At 40.7% G+C, this 16163-nt stretch overlaps 2 protein-coding genes across 5 annotated transcripts in view; one reads left to right on the top strand and one right to left on the bottom strand.

Annotated features, from left to right (window-relative positions):
- Positions 1-6589, bottom strand: part of LOC139444814 (copine-8-like) — a 50575-nt gene extending 43986 nt beyond the window's left edge. Inside the window, exon 1 of the mRNA XM_071225778.1 lies at positions 6492-6589. Coding sequence (XP_071081879.1) covers positions 6492-6568 — 77 coding nt within the window. The 5' untranslated portion in view covers positions 6569-6589. The remainder of the gene's footprint in view (positions 1-6491) is intronic.
- A 3935-nt stretch (positions 6590-10524) lies between these two features.
- Positions 10525-16163, top strand: part of LOC139446800 (constitutive coactivator of PPAR-gamma-like protein 1) — a 42522-nt gene continuing 36883 nt past the window's right edge. For all 4 annotated transcript variants that reach the window (XM_071228132.1, XM_071228130.1, XM_071228131.1 and 1 more), the window contains exon 1: positions 10525-11412. In XM_071228132.1, the coding sequence (XP_071084233.1) occupies positions 10692-11412 (721 nt within the window). In that variant the 5' untranslated portion in view covers positions 10525-10691. The remainder of the gene's footprint in view (positions 11413-16163) is intronic.

Below are 16163 nucleotides of genomic sequence, written 5' to 3'. Positions count from 1 at the left end.
GCACTTTAAAGAAATTTGATGCAATAGTCGGAAGAAATTGAATCCAAAATTATTATTTTATCAGGAATAATATATTCCAATATCATGTTATTTTAGTTGCAGCTTCCGCCATATATTCTTAAAATTATAGGAACCACAAGCATAGCACTTTGGTACAGATTGTATGCAGGATATTTTTGGACGCATGTAACGATTTTGACCAGTCACTGAAGGGACTTCCCGCGCAACATTTATTTCGATTGCGAAACCGTTATGTTGACATTTAATTGTAAAACTGCCTCAAATATGACATTTAACGGGTCATGGTGCGGCATATATGATATGTGTATCCATTCTCTTGCAACTAAAGTTCTTTTCAAAGCGTCAATAGCGGTAATCTGACCGTGGTTGCTGTTAATAACGGTGAGTTGTGCGATCTACCCATCACTTCGCATACGATTTTGCCGAAATTATTGAAAACATTATTGAATGAAATTTTGAATATAATTAAAAAATATATATTGCAAACATTTTTTTGTATTACCAGATATTATAATAACAGGATTAAATTGCGATAACTTCTGTTCGGATTTGTTGACAGGTATTTCCGGTGTTACGTGATCGCGGTGATCAGCTGATAATGTTTTCTGAGATTGGAAAACATCGTGTCATTGGAAAACTTGAGTTTAATGAAAATGTTAGTAACTTTTGGGAGCCATGCTTTACCGCACGCTATAATCGAGTTAGTGCTATATTGAAGGGCGCAATAACGAGGGAATACTGTAGTCGGTAATACGAACGATCATAAACAGAGTGACGGAAGAAAACTTCCACACATGGGCATATGCTAACAACAGTCATATTTATTTTATTAATGATTGAACGTTCATTATATCAAAACTGGACCGTAAGTTCAAGTTTGGTCATAATAATTAGCTGTACTAGTACTGATTTTATTTAAATATAAACTTCACACACGAAATATTTGAATTGAAAATTTATTATTTCATTTCTGCACGCACTGTACAAAAACCTACCGTGAACACTGGGTGAGGACCGGGAGGTGAGGACCAGGAGTTGAGGACCGAGGGGTGAGCACCGGGAGGTGAGGTCCGGGAGGTGAGGACCTGGAGGTGAGGACCGGGAGGTGAAGTCCGGGAGGTGAGGACCAGGAGGTGAGGACCGGGAGGTGAGGACCAGGAGGTGAGGACCAGATGTGGACCAGGAGGTGAGGTCCGGGAGGTGAGGACCAGATGTGAGGACCAGATGTGAGGAACGGGAGGTGAGGACCAGATGTGAGGACAGGGAGGTGAGGAACAGGAGGTGAGGACCGTGGGGTGAGGACCTGGAGGTGAGGACCAGGAGGTGAGGACCTGGCGGTGAGGACCAGGAGGTGAGGACAGGTCATAGATGCTGCTTGGAGCCATTGTGCCAGTTGATAGGGGTATAGATGGATTGAACATGAATAGCTCGTATCCCTAAAACCCTATAACAATGTCGACAGTGGTAGACTTCTCCCATGTGTCATGGAGAACTTCAAGTAAGTGTTTATCACGCAATTACCAACAGGTTCTATTTGAAAGTTTTGCACAAACTACTGCAATGTTCCCTTTAATGAGCTGAAAAGTCACAAATCTGGAGGTTGTATCTGATGCGAATCATGCTCTTGTGAGCAATAGCCTCCAGTTTCCCTACAGATTTCAGAAGTTGTCATGGTCAAATGAGTAGAATGCCAATCAACTAATGGATTGTCCAGGTCATCTTCTCTTCTGTTAATCACTGTTAATTAGGGCTGGGACGAGTCCAAATTTACTACCCAGGTACCCGCCCCGCTATTACCCGACCCTACCCGGGGGCCCACTGTAGATCTCAGGAGATGTTTCAAAATGTCCGATTGGGAACATTTCTAGCATAGCTCTGGCAAAACGTATTTAGATACATGTATTAAACAATCTGGTCATTCATACACTGAAGTTGAATTAAGTTATATCTTTATTCAACTTATATGAAAAATCAGAAGGAATGGGTGCATAGTCAGAAAGAAATGCGAACACTAGTGACTTTAGTGTAATCATAGAGTTCTAGATAATTTTTGTCATTAAACAATATATCACGTGACTAACCATGAGTCCGGGTAGTCCTGTGGGTACCCGGGCCCTTTTCAGTACCCACCCGACCAGGATACCCGAGTTACCGGTCCCAGCCCTACTGTTAATATCTCCTGAACTGTGGTAAGTAAATTCTGTTTAGGTTATCCCAAACCAATTTTCACCATGACAATAACTTGTTTCTCAAGTTTTCTTTCCTCGTCTAAGGTGAGAACAATTTATACATGTAATATTTACCTTCATATTGATCATTAACTGTTTGTGTACGGAATGCCACAAGATATAAATCCTTTAGGAACTGAAATAGATCAACCTTTTATCATAGAAACTTTTCCTGTTCCATTAATCATTCTTTTATCATTCTTGTTTGGTGATCCTATTAGACGACTCAGGTTTTCCTGAAATATGCATAGCATTTGAACAAATTATATTATAAACGTTTAGTCCACAGGTATATAAAATTTTCTAAGGTAGAGAAAATGTCAAAGTAAAATTGTAAATTTTACAAGAAATAGTGCATTTATATCCTTATCCTCACTCGGCTACCCATATCCTTATATACTTTGAGAGAACCCGAAAAATAATAAACTCAAAGAATCATGCCAAGGTTAACTGTGTCTAGAGGTACAAGGAACTGGATCGGGTAAACGTGTCACCCAACCTGCACAGATGTGTCCTGGAGATTTGCTGTGCCAGTACCAATGGCCCAAATTGATGCGGGCCTTTGACGTCAGCCACAAAGATGTCTCAGAGGTAGTGGGACGTGAAAACCATCTCAGATTTCCAGAAACATTCTTCCATAATTGCAGCCGAAGTGCAACGATAGTAAAGCCATATTAGAGGAGACAGTGCAAATTTCATGAGGGTTGGAAGCAACTAGAGCAGGAAGGTCAGCAAAAGCATAGATATTATTATTAACCAAACGAATCCCAAACAAAATCGTGGCACGGGAAACTTCCATAACAACTGTTGTAGAAAGAGGGATAAAAAGTCTCTCACAGGAACTCGAAGAGATTTTTCTGCATCAAGATAGATCAGAAGCTCGCATAGGGGACACAGGATTCAAGATGGAATTCTAAGGCGGGATATTAAACTACCGATTAGTTTGACAGGGAAATTGATTTTTGGCAATGAAATCCGATTGCAAGCCCATGCAGAGTATGTTCGAAGCAAACTCTGTTGACGTCTAATGCATGAATCTTAATCACTGGAGCAGCTGTCACAAGAGCCAGAAGAAAGACAGCTTTAAGTGTCGGAAAGTGGTTCGCAATCAGTAGAAGTTAGATGACGCAGTATGACGTTAAGATACCAGGGTTGTGGTCAGAGCCGAGATGACTTGTAAGACTAAATTAAGGATTGTAGTTCATCACCCACAGAGACCTTGCACCTGTTGTAGTAGCGACAACAGAATTGAACTCAGCAAGATACGTAGCTAAGGTAGAATCCTTAAGCTAACGTGACAACCGGAGATGATGACGGTATTCAGCAATTTGTTGTGAAGAAGCAGGTGAGTGTGCTATCACACGCATGTCAGTAGGCCTCAAAAGCCTTCCACTTATCATGCTTATGGTCGTACAAGGACTTTGTTGACGATCTCAGATACTCTGAAATGGTCTTTACCACCCTTCTGGAGTAACCCTTGGCAACAAAGGATTTCTGTAATGCACCAGAAGCACAAATTGTGGGTTAATTAAAGGGACTTTGTTATTGTTTTTTCTCAGTGAGTACCCAGATGTATAGCAGAAATCTAGACTAGTTCGCGACCTGTGCAGCGCCATTCGTAAGCGCATTAGTCACGGGTGGTGCAGCTGGATGTGATGTTAAAGAAGAACGTCAACCCTTAGAGGTAGACCATGAATTCGTCTGTCTGCAAGTTGGATGATCATGGCGAACCAACTCGAGTTGGCCAATAGGGCACGACCAAACGTCAATGGTAGACGTTATCTTCTGCTGGACCCGAGGTAGGACACCGGTTAATCATGTTAATGGGTTACTCAATGAAAATGCAAATACCCAATTAGATCAAGAACAAGGAGTATATACCTTAAAAAATTATCTGTAGCACTGACCAATACCTGCTGATATGTTGGGACCAGAACATTGTCTTTGTTGTTTAACACTGTACTCAGCCATATGATGGCAGTAAATAATCAAGAGTGGACCAGACAATCTTGTGATTGACATTATGGGCATCGATCTACTCAATTTGAATACTATGAGTCAATGACATACATCAACCAAGTCAGCAAGCCTCAACTGACAACACCATTAGTCACCTGTTACGACAAGCATAGTCGCCTTTAACAACAAGCATGGGTTGCTGAAGACCAATTCTACCCGAATCTTCACAGGTCAACAAGAACACTGCCCTGGATGGTTGCAAGAACAGAGTAATGTGATGCAAGGCAGCAGATGAAATAAAGTACACAAATAACTCCTGGCATAGAACAGTTGCAAAACATGTTCAAAGAAAAATTAACTTTATTTCGGTTTCTATATTTCAATTTGAAAAGTTAATTTTGTAAATAAGACATTTCATCAGGAAACTAATGCAGGGTTAGGTTTGAAATGGTTATTCAATAAGGAACTTTACAGTAAGCAGTGCTTTATCAGGTATGTACTTGCATCACCATGACTACATGTATTTATCAGTTGCATCATCACAAAACCAGAGTTGTCATGACTGTACATCTAATGTTACCATTTTTCAACATAATAATTATGACAAGCACCCCTCAACTTACATTCCCAGTGCTTTACAAATATTGAGTAAGTCCAAGCAGCTGATTCAACAAATAATAGCTGTCATTATTAAAACACATCCCAATTGCAGCATTAGTTTAAAGGGCTTTAAAGTGCCTCATATACCTCATAAATACAGGTGAGGTGAAATGAAATGGAGTTTAATGTCGCGTCCAAGATTATTGCACTTACATAGCGATGTGCATGTACATGTGTGTGTTTGTGTGGCTGCTTGTACTAGTCCGAACTGATGCCGATTAATAGTTCTAGCTCACTGAGATACCATGCCGCAGTTTCATATGAATACCCCACTCAGACACAGTATACTGACTCCGAGCCGAGCAGTCCTTGTCTTAGCATCGAATCCCGGACCTTCCGCTCTCTTGGCGGATGTTCTACCACTAGACCACGGAGGCTGTCTCGTAAATACAGAGTGAGTGAGTGAGTTTGGTTTTAAGCCGCTTTTAGCAATATTCCAGCAATATCACGGCGGGGGACACCAGAGATGGGCTTCACGCATTGTACCCATGTCAGGAATCGAACCAGGGTCTTCGGCGTGACAAGCGAATGCTTTAACCACTAGGCTTCCTAACCGCCCCTCATAAATACAGAATCAGAAACCGTTTTAAATACTTTTTTTAATTTGATCCCTGTTTCTTCCTGAAGGAGGTATGTAATGATGTGAGTGAATCAGGGAGGGTCACAACAAAATATGACAGTCTCTAGGAGAGGGCTCCAAAACTTCATAAACATATTTGGGGAGGAAATGAAAAACTGGACCGTATAGAATAAAATAGAACAAGCTTTTGCAATTTGACTTTTCAAGGAGGGTCGTGAAAATAGTGTACAATAGTTTACAAGTACAAGCAAGTACAATTATTTGTAGTACTTTTGAGCATCAAAAACCCCTGACAACCCCAACCCCTACCATAATAAATGACCAGTCTCTCATGTTTAGATACATGTTCCATCTTTCAAGCTGTACAAAACCATACTATTGATATGACATCCACATCTGTGCTTATATCAACAACACCAGAATCAATCTGAGAGTAATGAGCTTCCCAGAAGGAATACAGTACAGCTACACTATGTACACACATGATTTCTGACTGATACGTAGACAAAAAAGGACTGTGACAGGTTGAAATCTGACATAACCACATGATGATATTCTGAATTTCATGGCACAGGTGTGCTGCCGTCACTATACGGTAGCTAGTTTGTTAGTGTTGGGTCATTTCTCTGTATTGGTGTGCTTACTTCTTGGCACACACCATATGCCATTACACCACAACGGACCAGCTTCAAGAGTTTCACAACAATAACACGGAAGTGCATTGCGAAATTAGGTGACGTGATCGAATGGAAATTTTCTTTGGAGTCTGACATTAGCAACCTACTTGGAAACTTCTGTAACTACGTCTTAAAACAAATAGAATTAATAACTACATTTGGGTTGTCAAATCCTGACCTCTTATGGCAAATAACTTGAAATACAACTAGATATCTGGGCTCAGTCAGTCAGTGTCAAAAAATTTGTAAACAAATCCTCAAGCAGACGATTTTTCTGACTTTCGATCGTCAAATGTGAAGTGCAGGTGGATGTCTTCCACTTGTAACTCGGTGTTATCGACTTGACGTGAAACAGAACATACATACCGACATGCCACTGATAATTCCACAAGGGTAGCTGGTGCAGCACCAGTCCCAGGTTGAAATGTTGCCGCCTCCGCCATGTTTCACGTTGTCTGACGGGATTGCTGTAATAGCACTGCGTCACGTGATCAAGCAGCATTTCTCGGACCCGGACATTTCTGGAGACTGTTCTCAACACAACTATCCACAACTTACAATGACAGCTGAAGACACCAAACTGATGTGACATCGTGGTAATTATAAGATGCCTTTCTTTGCGATGAACAGTGAATGTTGAGCAATGTCTTTTATAAATGCATTTTGTCTAGTCTTCCGCGTCAAAAGTAATAAACATAAAGCTGCTTCGAAACCAACTCACCCACTCGCTACCATATTTATGCATGCAATAAAAAGGTTTTGTGCTCGCGAAAACGAAATGTCCTTGATGCAACACCTGCTCTCCACTTTACGACTGTTTATACATTTAAAAACAATATTTATTTTCAAAAATGTTTGACGCCGATAAATCCGTTAAAACAACCACATCTTTGTGTTGATAGACGGGAGAATAGGTCCCCAGTACACGTGAAATTAATCTTCCATCGCAACTAAAATGAGGATCAGCGGGATAACAGAGCGTAACCTGTTTGATCAGGTCACTTGTAACAAGACGGGCGGAATCGTTGTTCATAATATCAACCACTCGCCAGGTGCGACTGTTTACAAGCCTTCGCCATCACATATCAGGGTGGGGGTGAAAACGTTCATTAACTCATCGGAATGTAACAGCGCTCTTCCAAAACAGTTCAAACTTTTAATTTTTTTTTTTAAAACCCCAGCTTCGTTGTCGGGCAGAGGCAATGTGAAAACGCACAATAATGTAGTTATATGGTGATAATAACATACCGATAAAATGAACCTAGCTAATACTTTAAAAACCAATCTTCTTCATATGCATAACAACTATACTATCAAAAACAAGGGCGCATCTCACATCTCGTCGTATTTGTGTACGTGTGTGTATATATAAACACTATAATGTGCTGTTAAAATCTGCAAAATTCATCATGCTTGTATCTTGTCCCACGAGGGCATCTATTCTGTTCTGTTCTGTTTTGTTCTGTTCTAGAAGAAAGTTTACATTTACGTCTGAACCTCGTTCATAGATGCATTTGCTGAAGAATGTTTACATTTACACCTAACCTGAACCACGTTCACAGTTACATTTGCTGAAGAATGTTTAAATTTACAACTAACCTGAACCTCGTTCATAGTTACATTTGCTGAAGAATGTTTAAATTTACACCTAACCTGAACCTCGTTCACAGTTACATTTGCTGAAGAATGTTTAAATTTACACCTAACCTGAACCTCGTTCACAGTTACATTTGCTGAAGAATGTTTAAATTTACACCTAACCTGAACCTCGTTCACAGTTACATTTGCTGAAGAATGTTTAAATTTACACCTAACCTGAACCTCGTTCACAGTTACATTTGCTGAAGAATGTTTAAATTTACACCTAACCTGAACCTCGTTCATAGTTACATTTGCTGAAGAATGTTTAAATTTACACCTAACCTGAACCTCGTTCATAGTTACATTTGCTGAAGAATGTTTAAATTTACACCTAACCTGAACCTCGTTCATAGTTACATTTGCTGAAGAATGTTTAAATTTACACCTAACCTGAACCTCGTTCATAGTTACATTTGCTGAAGAATGTTTAGATTTACACCTAACCTGAACCACGTTCATAGTTACATTTGCTGAAGAATGTTTGCATTTAAACCTGGACGATGTTCAAACATTTACATTTGCTGAAGAAAGTTTACATTTAAACCTGATTGAAGCCGTTCCTATTTACATCTGCTTTTTAACGTTCACGTGTAAGAATGGGCACAACGTGCTAAGTCTATTCTTGATGATATTGCTTGAATATCTGCATGAAACCGACCCGTGAAGATCCGGGGTAGCATAGGTCTTCAGCAACCCATGCCTGCCGTAAAAGGCGACATGCTTGTTGTAAGAGGCGACTAACGGGATTGTGTGGTCAGGCTCGCTGACCTGGTTGATGCATGTCATCGCATCCCAACTGTGTAGATCGATGCTCATGATGTCCATCGCTGGATTGTCTGGTCCAGACTCTATTATTTACAGACCGCCGTCATATAGCTGGAATATTGCTGAGTTCGGCGTTAAACAACACACAAACGAACGAATTATGAAACCCCTTTCACTCTCATTTTGCAGCAACCTATGCTGTGTGTTAGATTCCATCAGGTGATCAGGTGGTAACTTGGTTGATGCATGTCATTATATCCCAATTGCGTGGATCGATGCTGATGATGTCCATTACTGTATTGTCTGGTCCAGACTCGATTATTTTGCAGACCGCCTTCATATTGCTGGAATATTGCTGAGTGCGGCGTTAAACAACAAACAAACAATCTACGGTTTGTGTCCAACAATGTACCATCTATCATAGTTCTGTTAACTGAATATAAAGGGTTCTCCGATAGGCACAATGTTCTGTCCATTATGTTGTGTCTCTGCAAGGGGTCGCCTCTCATAGGAACAGTGTTCTGAATATTGCTGAGTGTGGAGTTATCAAGAAACGAACGAACGAATTATGAAACCCCTTTAACTTGGTTGATGCATGTCATCGTACCCGACGCCGTGGTTCGTTGTTCACAGTTTTATAACAATAGGCTATTTATATTGCGCATATTTCCACACCACTCAGGGGCATGCTCAAAGCGCTATTATTACCCTGGTCACTGGATCAATGAACACTCAAGAATCATTCTCATCTCCCTGGGGAGTATACATTCTCATCTGCCTGGGGAGTATACATTCTCATCTGCCTGGGGAGTATACATTCTCATCTGCCTGGGAAGTATACATTCTAAGCTGCCTGTTTGGCGCTAGGTGAACAACCACAATGCCATATCAATCTACCGGGTACCCATTCACTGCTTGGTGAACAGAGGCACATTTCGAACATTGTCCAAAGAGACGAGACACGTGTTGCATGTGCTTCGGTGTGGGGCAAGACCGGAACCCAAGCTGCCGAAACGCGGATTCCGACGTTGTTTGACTTCACATGGTTTGTTAGTCTGTCTTACAGACCCTGATACAAATATATATCAAATACAGCCCATGCAAGTCTATAGTGTTTGGCAAGTCTAGATCACTGCAGTATCTGAAAATGAAGAGAGTCACTGGGCTCCTTTTTATGATGTTTTTATTAAGATAACTGAGCAACTGTTTTTTATGTACGATATGTTCATTTCAGAGACTAGATTTTAGTCTAATGGTTTGTGACCTGCGCGCTGTGCACAGGACCACGTGCCACCATCACTGAATTGACTGCTCCAGACTCGATAATTTACAGGCCGACGTCTGTAGCTGGAATATTGTTGAGTGCGGCTTTACATAACACACAAACAAACAACTGTAGCAGCACAATCACATATCTGATTATAGAATTCATAGTGAGTGATTATCAACGCCCCATCAGCAATCTTTCAGCTATTTGCGGCGACTGGTAAGGGTTACAATCAGCAGAGGTTAATCAGGGTAGCAAAGTAGAGACAGCATTAATCGTCATGTCGAAAACCCCAGTTCGATTTCCTTCATGGCTCTAACTTCGAACGCCGCAACATTGCTGTAAAATTGCCCCAGCATGCTAACGAGGGGATTACCGGTGTATTCTAATGACACGTGCGTCGGTGTGTGTCACCACCATGGTGGTGTGGTTCTACATTCTGATAACAAACTGCTTGTAATCGATTCTTTCGTGTGGAGAGAGGAGGAACACTGTCGCGTTTTATCTCAACACACCTCTCACTAACTCCGGCGTCGTCAGGATGGTGATAATGTACATTGATTAGAGGGTGTAATTGTTTCGAACAGTTATTTCTGCAAAGCAAACATTATGTTTATTTTTCAGACAACAGACGACTATTTGCACGTTCGTGTTTGCGAGTTGTCTTATGGAAAACTGTAGCGCATTAGTTAGCTGAACTATGGGATGCAATCCGGGCACCGTCACGTGACCTGCCAAGTATCTTGGCTGCGATCGACAGGCTGAGCACATGGCGGATTGTAGGTAGAATTTGTCTATTTTAGCTTCTTTATAATCGGAATTCTTGTGGACTGTCCACTTTCCTCTACTGCCATCTTATTATGTAATCCCTTGTTCACACGCTGCAATACAAAATGGGCATTAAGGATTTCCAGGAATTTTTAGAATCAGAGTGTTCCAGTGCCTGTGTCTCGGTCGACTTGCTAAAGATATCGAGAGGGTTCGTACCGAAAAGGCGTGGTCCCCGTTATGGCGGCTCAGGACGATTTTGTTTAGTCGTTGATGCTGAAAGTTGTTTGGACAGATTATACGGTGGCTTCTTCTCCGATTGGGTATGTGGGGGTCAGTGGAACCGGATGACAGCATTTCTCACAAGCTTGATTCAAGCATGTCACAACGCCAACATGGAGTTAGTCGTCTTCTTCGATGGTTGTCTTGAAAGTCAGAAACTACCCGAATGGTTGACACAACAACTTGCACAAAAGGAAAAGGTTCGCCTGGTCTTGCGGCACATTAACAACAAAGGCACGCCCCCTCCTAAAGTATGGTGGTCGCAGCCCGTCTTCCTCAGGGGTGCTTTGAAGATGGCCCTTCGCCATCTAGGAGTCGCTGTCGCGTGTTCTATGGACGATCATCACCAAGAGGTCATAGGCTTCTGCAGAGAACACAATCTTCAGGGCATCGTTGCTCAGGAGTCAGTGTACACCATCTTCGACCCACCACGCTACTTTTCTTCAAACAACCTCAAGCTCACGTACAAGGGCTCCCTGGAGACCAAAGAATACATCATGGACGAGATTGCAAAGTGTCTCAACCTCAACCCGAACCGATTCTGCATATTCGCTGCACTGCTGGGTAAGCTAAACTAATGTCGGCTACTAATATTTACCTCTGACCTTTTGTATTAATGCTATATGAACTGTGCCTGATTAACATGCTCTCCAGATTAATGTCATGACTGTCAAAGCTGGAAGTAGGAAATGGGTGATTGCGAACAGGCGCACACCGTAAATGACACACATGCATCTTGTTCATTCCTCCAGCATCATTGATGTTTGCATTGCGCTGGGTTAGAATTGTGTCCTTGAGATTGCTGCATGCTGCATTCCAACTTTGAAAAACCCAAAGTGGTATGACAGAAAGAGAGCTGATGTTATCTTTTACCCACTAGACAGGAAGTTTTTCATTACTACCACTTTTGTGCTTCAAGAATATTATACTTACCCACACCGTTTTTGGACATAAAACTGAATTGTTCCTATAAATTCTCTGACCACTGATTCTTGAATGGAGAGTATACTTTGCTTAAAGAGAGGGGACACTGACAGTGTGATGATGCACCCTGTAGAGAGATACTTGTAGGTAATACATGAATAGGTGATCACCTTATGAACTAAACTCATCAGATACATAACCCATCTGAAGTATCTTTCAGACTGTCCCAAAGACTTACTAGGCTGAAACTGTCTCTAAGCTTTATGAGTTTTACTGTCAATGATAAACATATATGAAATATTGTGAGCTAAGCTTAGTTGAGTGAAGAATATTGTACAAGAATCGGCCTTTGGACTGGCGCCTAAAATCACAGGCTGTGTCCAGCGTCAAAGCCTGTAGTCTATGATCACATGTGTGAACAGTGACTATGGTGACAGTTACTTTTTGTCATAGCTGTCCAAATTATTGGGCCCACGTCATACAATAGACTCATACTTAAAGGATGCAAGGACAGCCCAGAAAAACCCTCCCTAAATCTAAGATGTTTAAAACCATTAGAATTGTGACAGGCACCCAAGGTCATCCTCATTGTGGAGCTCTGAATCATTGACCCCCATAGAACACTGATTAATTGGCGTGGCCATTTAGTCATTGTGTGTTTTTCCTGCTCCAGTGGCTGTATGTCATGTGTGTCTGTGATTAATATTAAAAGGGTGATTGTGGTTGCCCGAAATCTGAAGAACTTAAGTATATGCTACAAAACATTTTGCAACTTTAGCCACTAGTCCAAAGCCGAAGCCTATAGTAAAATTCTGTTTCCTTGTCATAACCCTAATGTTAAACAGAATTTAAGGGATCCATAGCTACATATACCATTTACCGTAGTCGACGTAATAAGCGCCCACGGCGATATTTGCTAATATATTGGCTAGTGAACAATCACAATTAGCACCCCTTCCGATTGATCAATGTACACAAGACCTATTTATTCGTGTATAATACCCACTCGTGTGCAATATTCACCCTCAATTATGGGCAATTAAATTTTGGAAAAATATATCTGTCGTATATAAACATTTCAGGCTGTCAGCATAAACCACGAAATCTATCTTTCAACTCTGTTTTTTTTCACTAGAGTGATATTCTAATGAGAGCCTCCTATTGCTAATTTTGAGAGCGCCCTGGGCGCTTATTACGTCGAATACGGTAAGTCTGATTATCCAACTTGGACCAGTGGGGATTCCCGGGTAGAACTGGTCTGTCCTCTGTAGTCTGTCCTAATTAAGGTAAGCTAAAATGGATCATTTGTCCAGCCTCAGTGACCTGGCCAATTACCTGTCATTATGCTCCAATGTATGGATCCATGCTCATGCTTTCAGTCACTGGTTTGCCAGGTCTAGTCATTATGATTTATAGGCAGCAGTGGCATACAGGTAGAATGTTGCTACTGATATGTTTATACAATAAGTAGTAACTATGTAATCAGTATTGTGGTTGTACAGCATTTTTCAGTGATTGGCTTAATGAATGATACTGGACCAAAATAATATTTGTTAACCAGACATGGGAATTTTCCTTGGATTCCCGGAATTCAAGGATTTTTCTTCTCAGACTGATGTTAAATGCACTTATTTAATTCTCCATTTAAATTGTTATTGAGGGAGGGGGCCATGCCCCTTAGATTGGCGATGTTCCTCTAGAAACAAGTTTAGTTGTTCTCATGTCTTGTTGACATTTTATCAGCAGCTCGTGTTAGTCGTGCTGCTGTCTGTGAAAAATGCTTTGGAGTCTACATAACCCAACGTGACATCTTTTTCGCTTAAGCTTAGCTTACTTGAACGAACAGAATTATTATAAATTTGGGCTTTGGATAAGTGGTCAAAGGTGCAGACAGATTTTGTATCATGATACAGAGATGATACAGATCATTTTGTGACTCAGGCATAGACACAGCTACAAGTCAGTTGGTCCGAGACTATTGAAAGTCCAGGGGGACTAGTTCTTTTTTGCCAAAATCTAGATATTTTGCATAAACCACTCGTCCAAAATGAGTTCCGGACTAGTTGGATATGATCATGATGATATTTGTATGAACAAATAAAACCGCATTTTAACAGATATAAGTACCTGGATAATTGGGGTATATAAATGTATAATTTAATAATAATAATGGTGTCTACCCAGCGTCCCAGCCCTTGTAATGAGCTGAGCTGAAAGCAAATATATTATTATTAACACTCCAGCTTTATGTCGGAGGTTAAAACTTGACCTCAGTGGAGATAAGACATGGAATGCTCAGTCATAAGAGCCAACCAAGAGCATCGGCAAGTTACAATGCATGCACTGGCTGATCGTGTCAGAATACCAGGACTGTGGCAGTTTACTCATACTGTCAACCACTGGGGGCGGTCGGGTAGCCTAGTGATTAAAATGTTCGCTTGCACACCGTAGACGCCAGGGTTCGATTCCCGATTCCCGACATGGTTACAATGTGTGAAGCCTGTTTCTGGTGTCCCCCGCCGGGATATTGTTGGAAGATTGCTAAAAGCGCTGTAAAACCATACTCACTCACTGTCAACCACTGAAGCACCTGGATTATGATCCTTTGACTGAAGACTTTCAATAAACTTGATAATTGTGTGGTAAACATGTACATCTTGCATCACTTATGGTTTTCCTCCCATGACATACTTCTCAAAAGAAGCTAATGACCACCCTATCCTTTCATATTAGTATTATCGCAATAGTTACTCTCATGCCATCACTATGGTAATATGAAAGAATCGAGTGGTCCTTGTGTCGTATATTACAATTGCAAAACTGATCACATGTAACACGCTCATTCTGGAATGTCTATCATCGAGTGTTGAGGATCTAATTATTAACACTATATCAGTCGATGTCCTGATATGCACTACATTGATGGCAGATGGAGCTTATGATAACTGATATTGATTATGAGCTGGGCTACATCTATAGATAGCTTCCATCCCAGTAGAGCGACACGATTGCAGAGGACATCCTAAGTACATTGCCATACGTGAAGGAAGCCAAGACAAGCATCGTTAGTGCTTGTACAATGTGATCTGGGGATGTACACCTATTAGATATAATATGTCTGAGGTGGTTGTTGAGGTTTGTTCAAATTATGTCAATTGAAGATTGCAGTGGCCACCAGACTTCAACAGAACAAACCTGAAAATGCTATTCACTTCAGTGTTTGAAATTGGGCACATAAGGACAGAAGTCCTTATAATATGGGTAATGTAATAAGTTACAATTTGAGGGGTTTATAGATCCATGACAAAATCTTTAGGTGATGAGAACTCGAGTGTCGATAAAAATAGAACTGACTAATGGATTTCACCATTTTGTTTAATCTTATGAAGCCATGTTTTGGGGAATGTGCTAATGTCTCTTTCAAGCAAGTAAACAGATGGATTATGTAATTGAATTGATATGTTTACTTTTATTTATGAGTCTATTTCAGACTAGCCGTGTGAAAATTCCTGGTTAGAATTGGTGCCCAGCAACTCATGCTTGTCGTAAGAGGCGGCTCACTGGATTGGGTAGTCATTAGGGCTGGCTATCGATATAAATCTTACAGATCAATCATTGTGAACTAAATAACCATAATTATCGATAAATATCAGAAGTATGACCAAATATGCAAAAAGCTCAGACAAAACAACATATTTCACGTCACAGGTATGTGGTGACACATTTATGTATGGATTACTTCATGGACATTTAAGATATAATAAAAAGTCTTTCGGCAATTGTCATAAGCAAGTTTGCTTTGGTAAAAAACTTTTTTAATTTATTTCATCACAATAGTTTGTGTAAGATATTATCGATGACACAATTTTCATATCAATAATTGTTAATATTTCTTCCTATTGATGATAATTCTGATTATCAATCGTTTTAGCCATCCATAGTAGTCATGACAGGTAACTTGGATCATTGTAAGGGGCGGTCAGGTAGCCTAGTAGTTAAAAGCATTAGCTAGTCACGTCGAAAACCAGGGTTCGATTCCCGACATGGGTAAAATGTGTGAAGCCCAATTTCTGGTGTCCCCCCGCTGTGATATTGCTGGAATATTGCTAAATATTACAGTGCATGAACTAGTATTCTATAAAAGTGCGATGCTTCCTGTGTAAATGGAGCTCTGGGTAATGTTTCCAAATGGCAATGCCCTAGCAATGGGCATATGTTCTATATCGTTGGGTTATCAGCTGTTCTGTAGTTATAGATCCGAGTTTTCAGATATGGATGAATCAGACTTGGAACTTGATGAATAAAATTTTCAACGAGTTAAAGTAACTAAGTTGACAATCCACCAGTTTATTTTCTGAGAACTAACATTAAACGGTACTATTCTTACATTT

The sequence above is a fragment of the Haliotis cracherodii genome, unplaced genomic scaffold, assembly GCF_022045235.1.
Source record: "Haliotis cracherodii isolate W230 unplaced genomic scaffold, xgHalCrac1.p SCAF_6, whole genome shotgun sequence".
In the NCBI taxonomy this organism is placed as follows: domain Eukaryota; kingdom Metazoa; phylum Mollusca; class Gastropoda; order Lepetellida; family Haliotidae; genus Haliotis; species Haliotis cracherodii.
The sequence above is the reverse complement of the archived record's forward strand: the minus strand, read 5'-3'. Positions and strand labels throughout refer to the sequence as shown.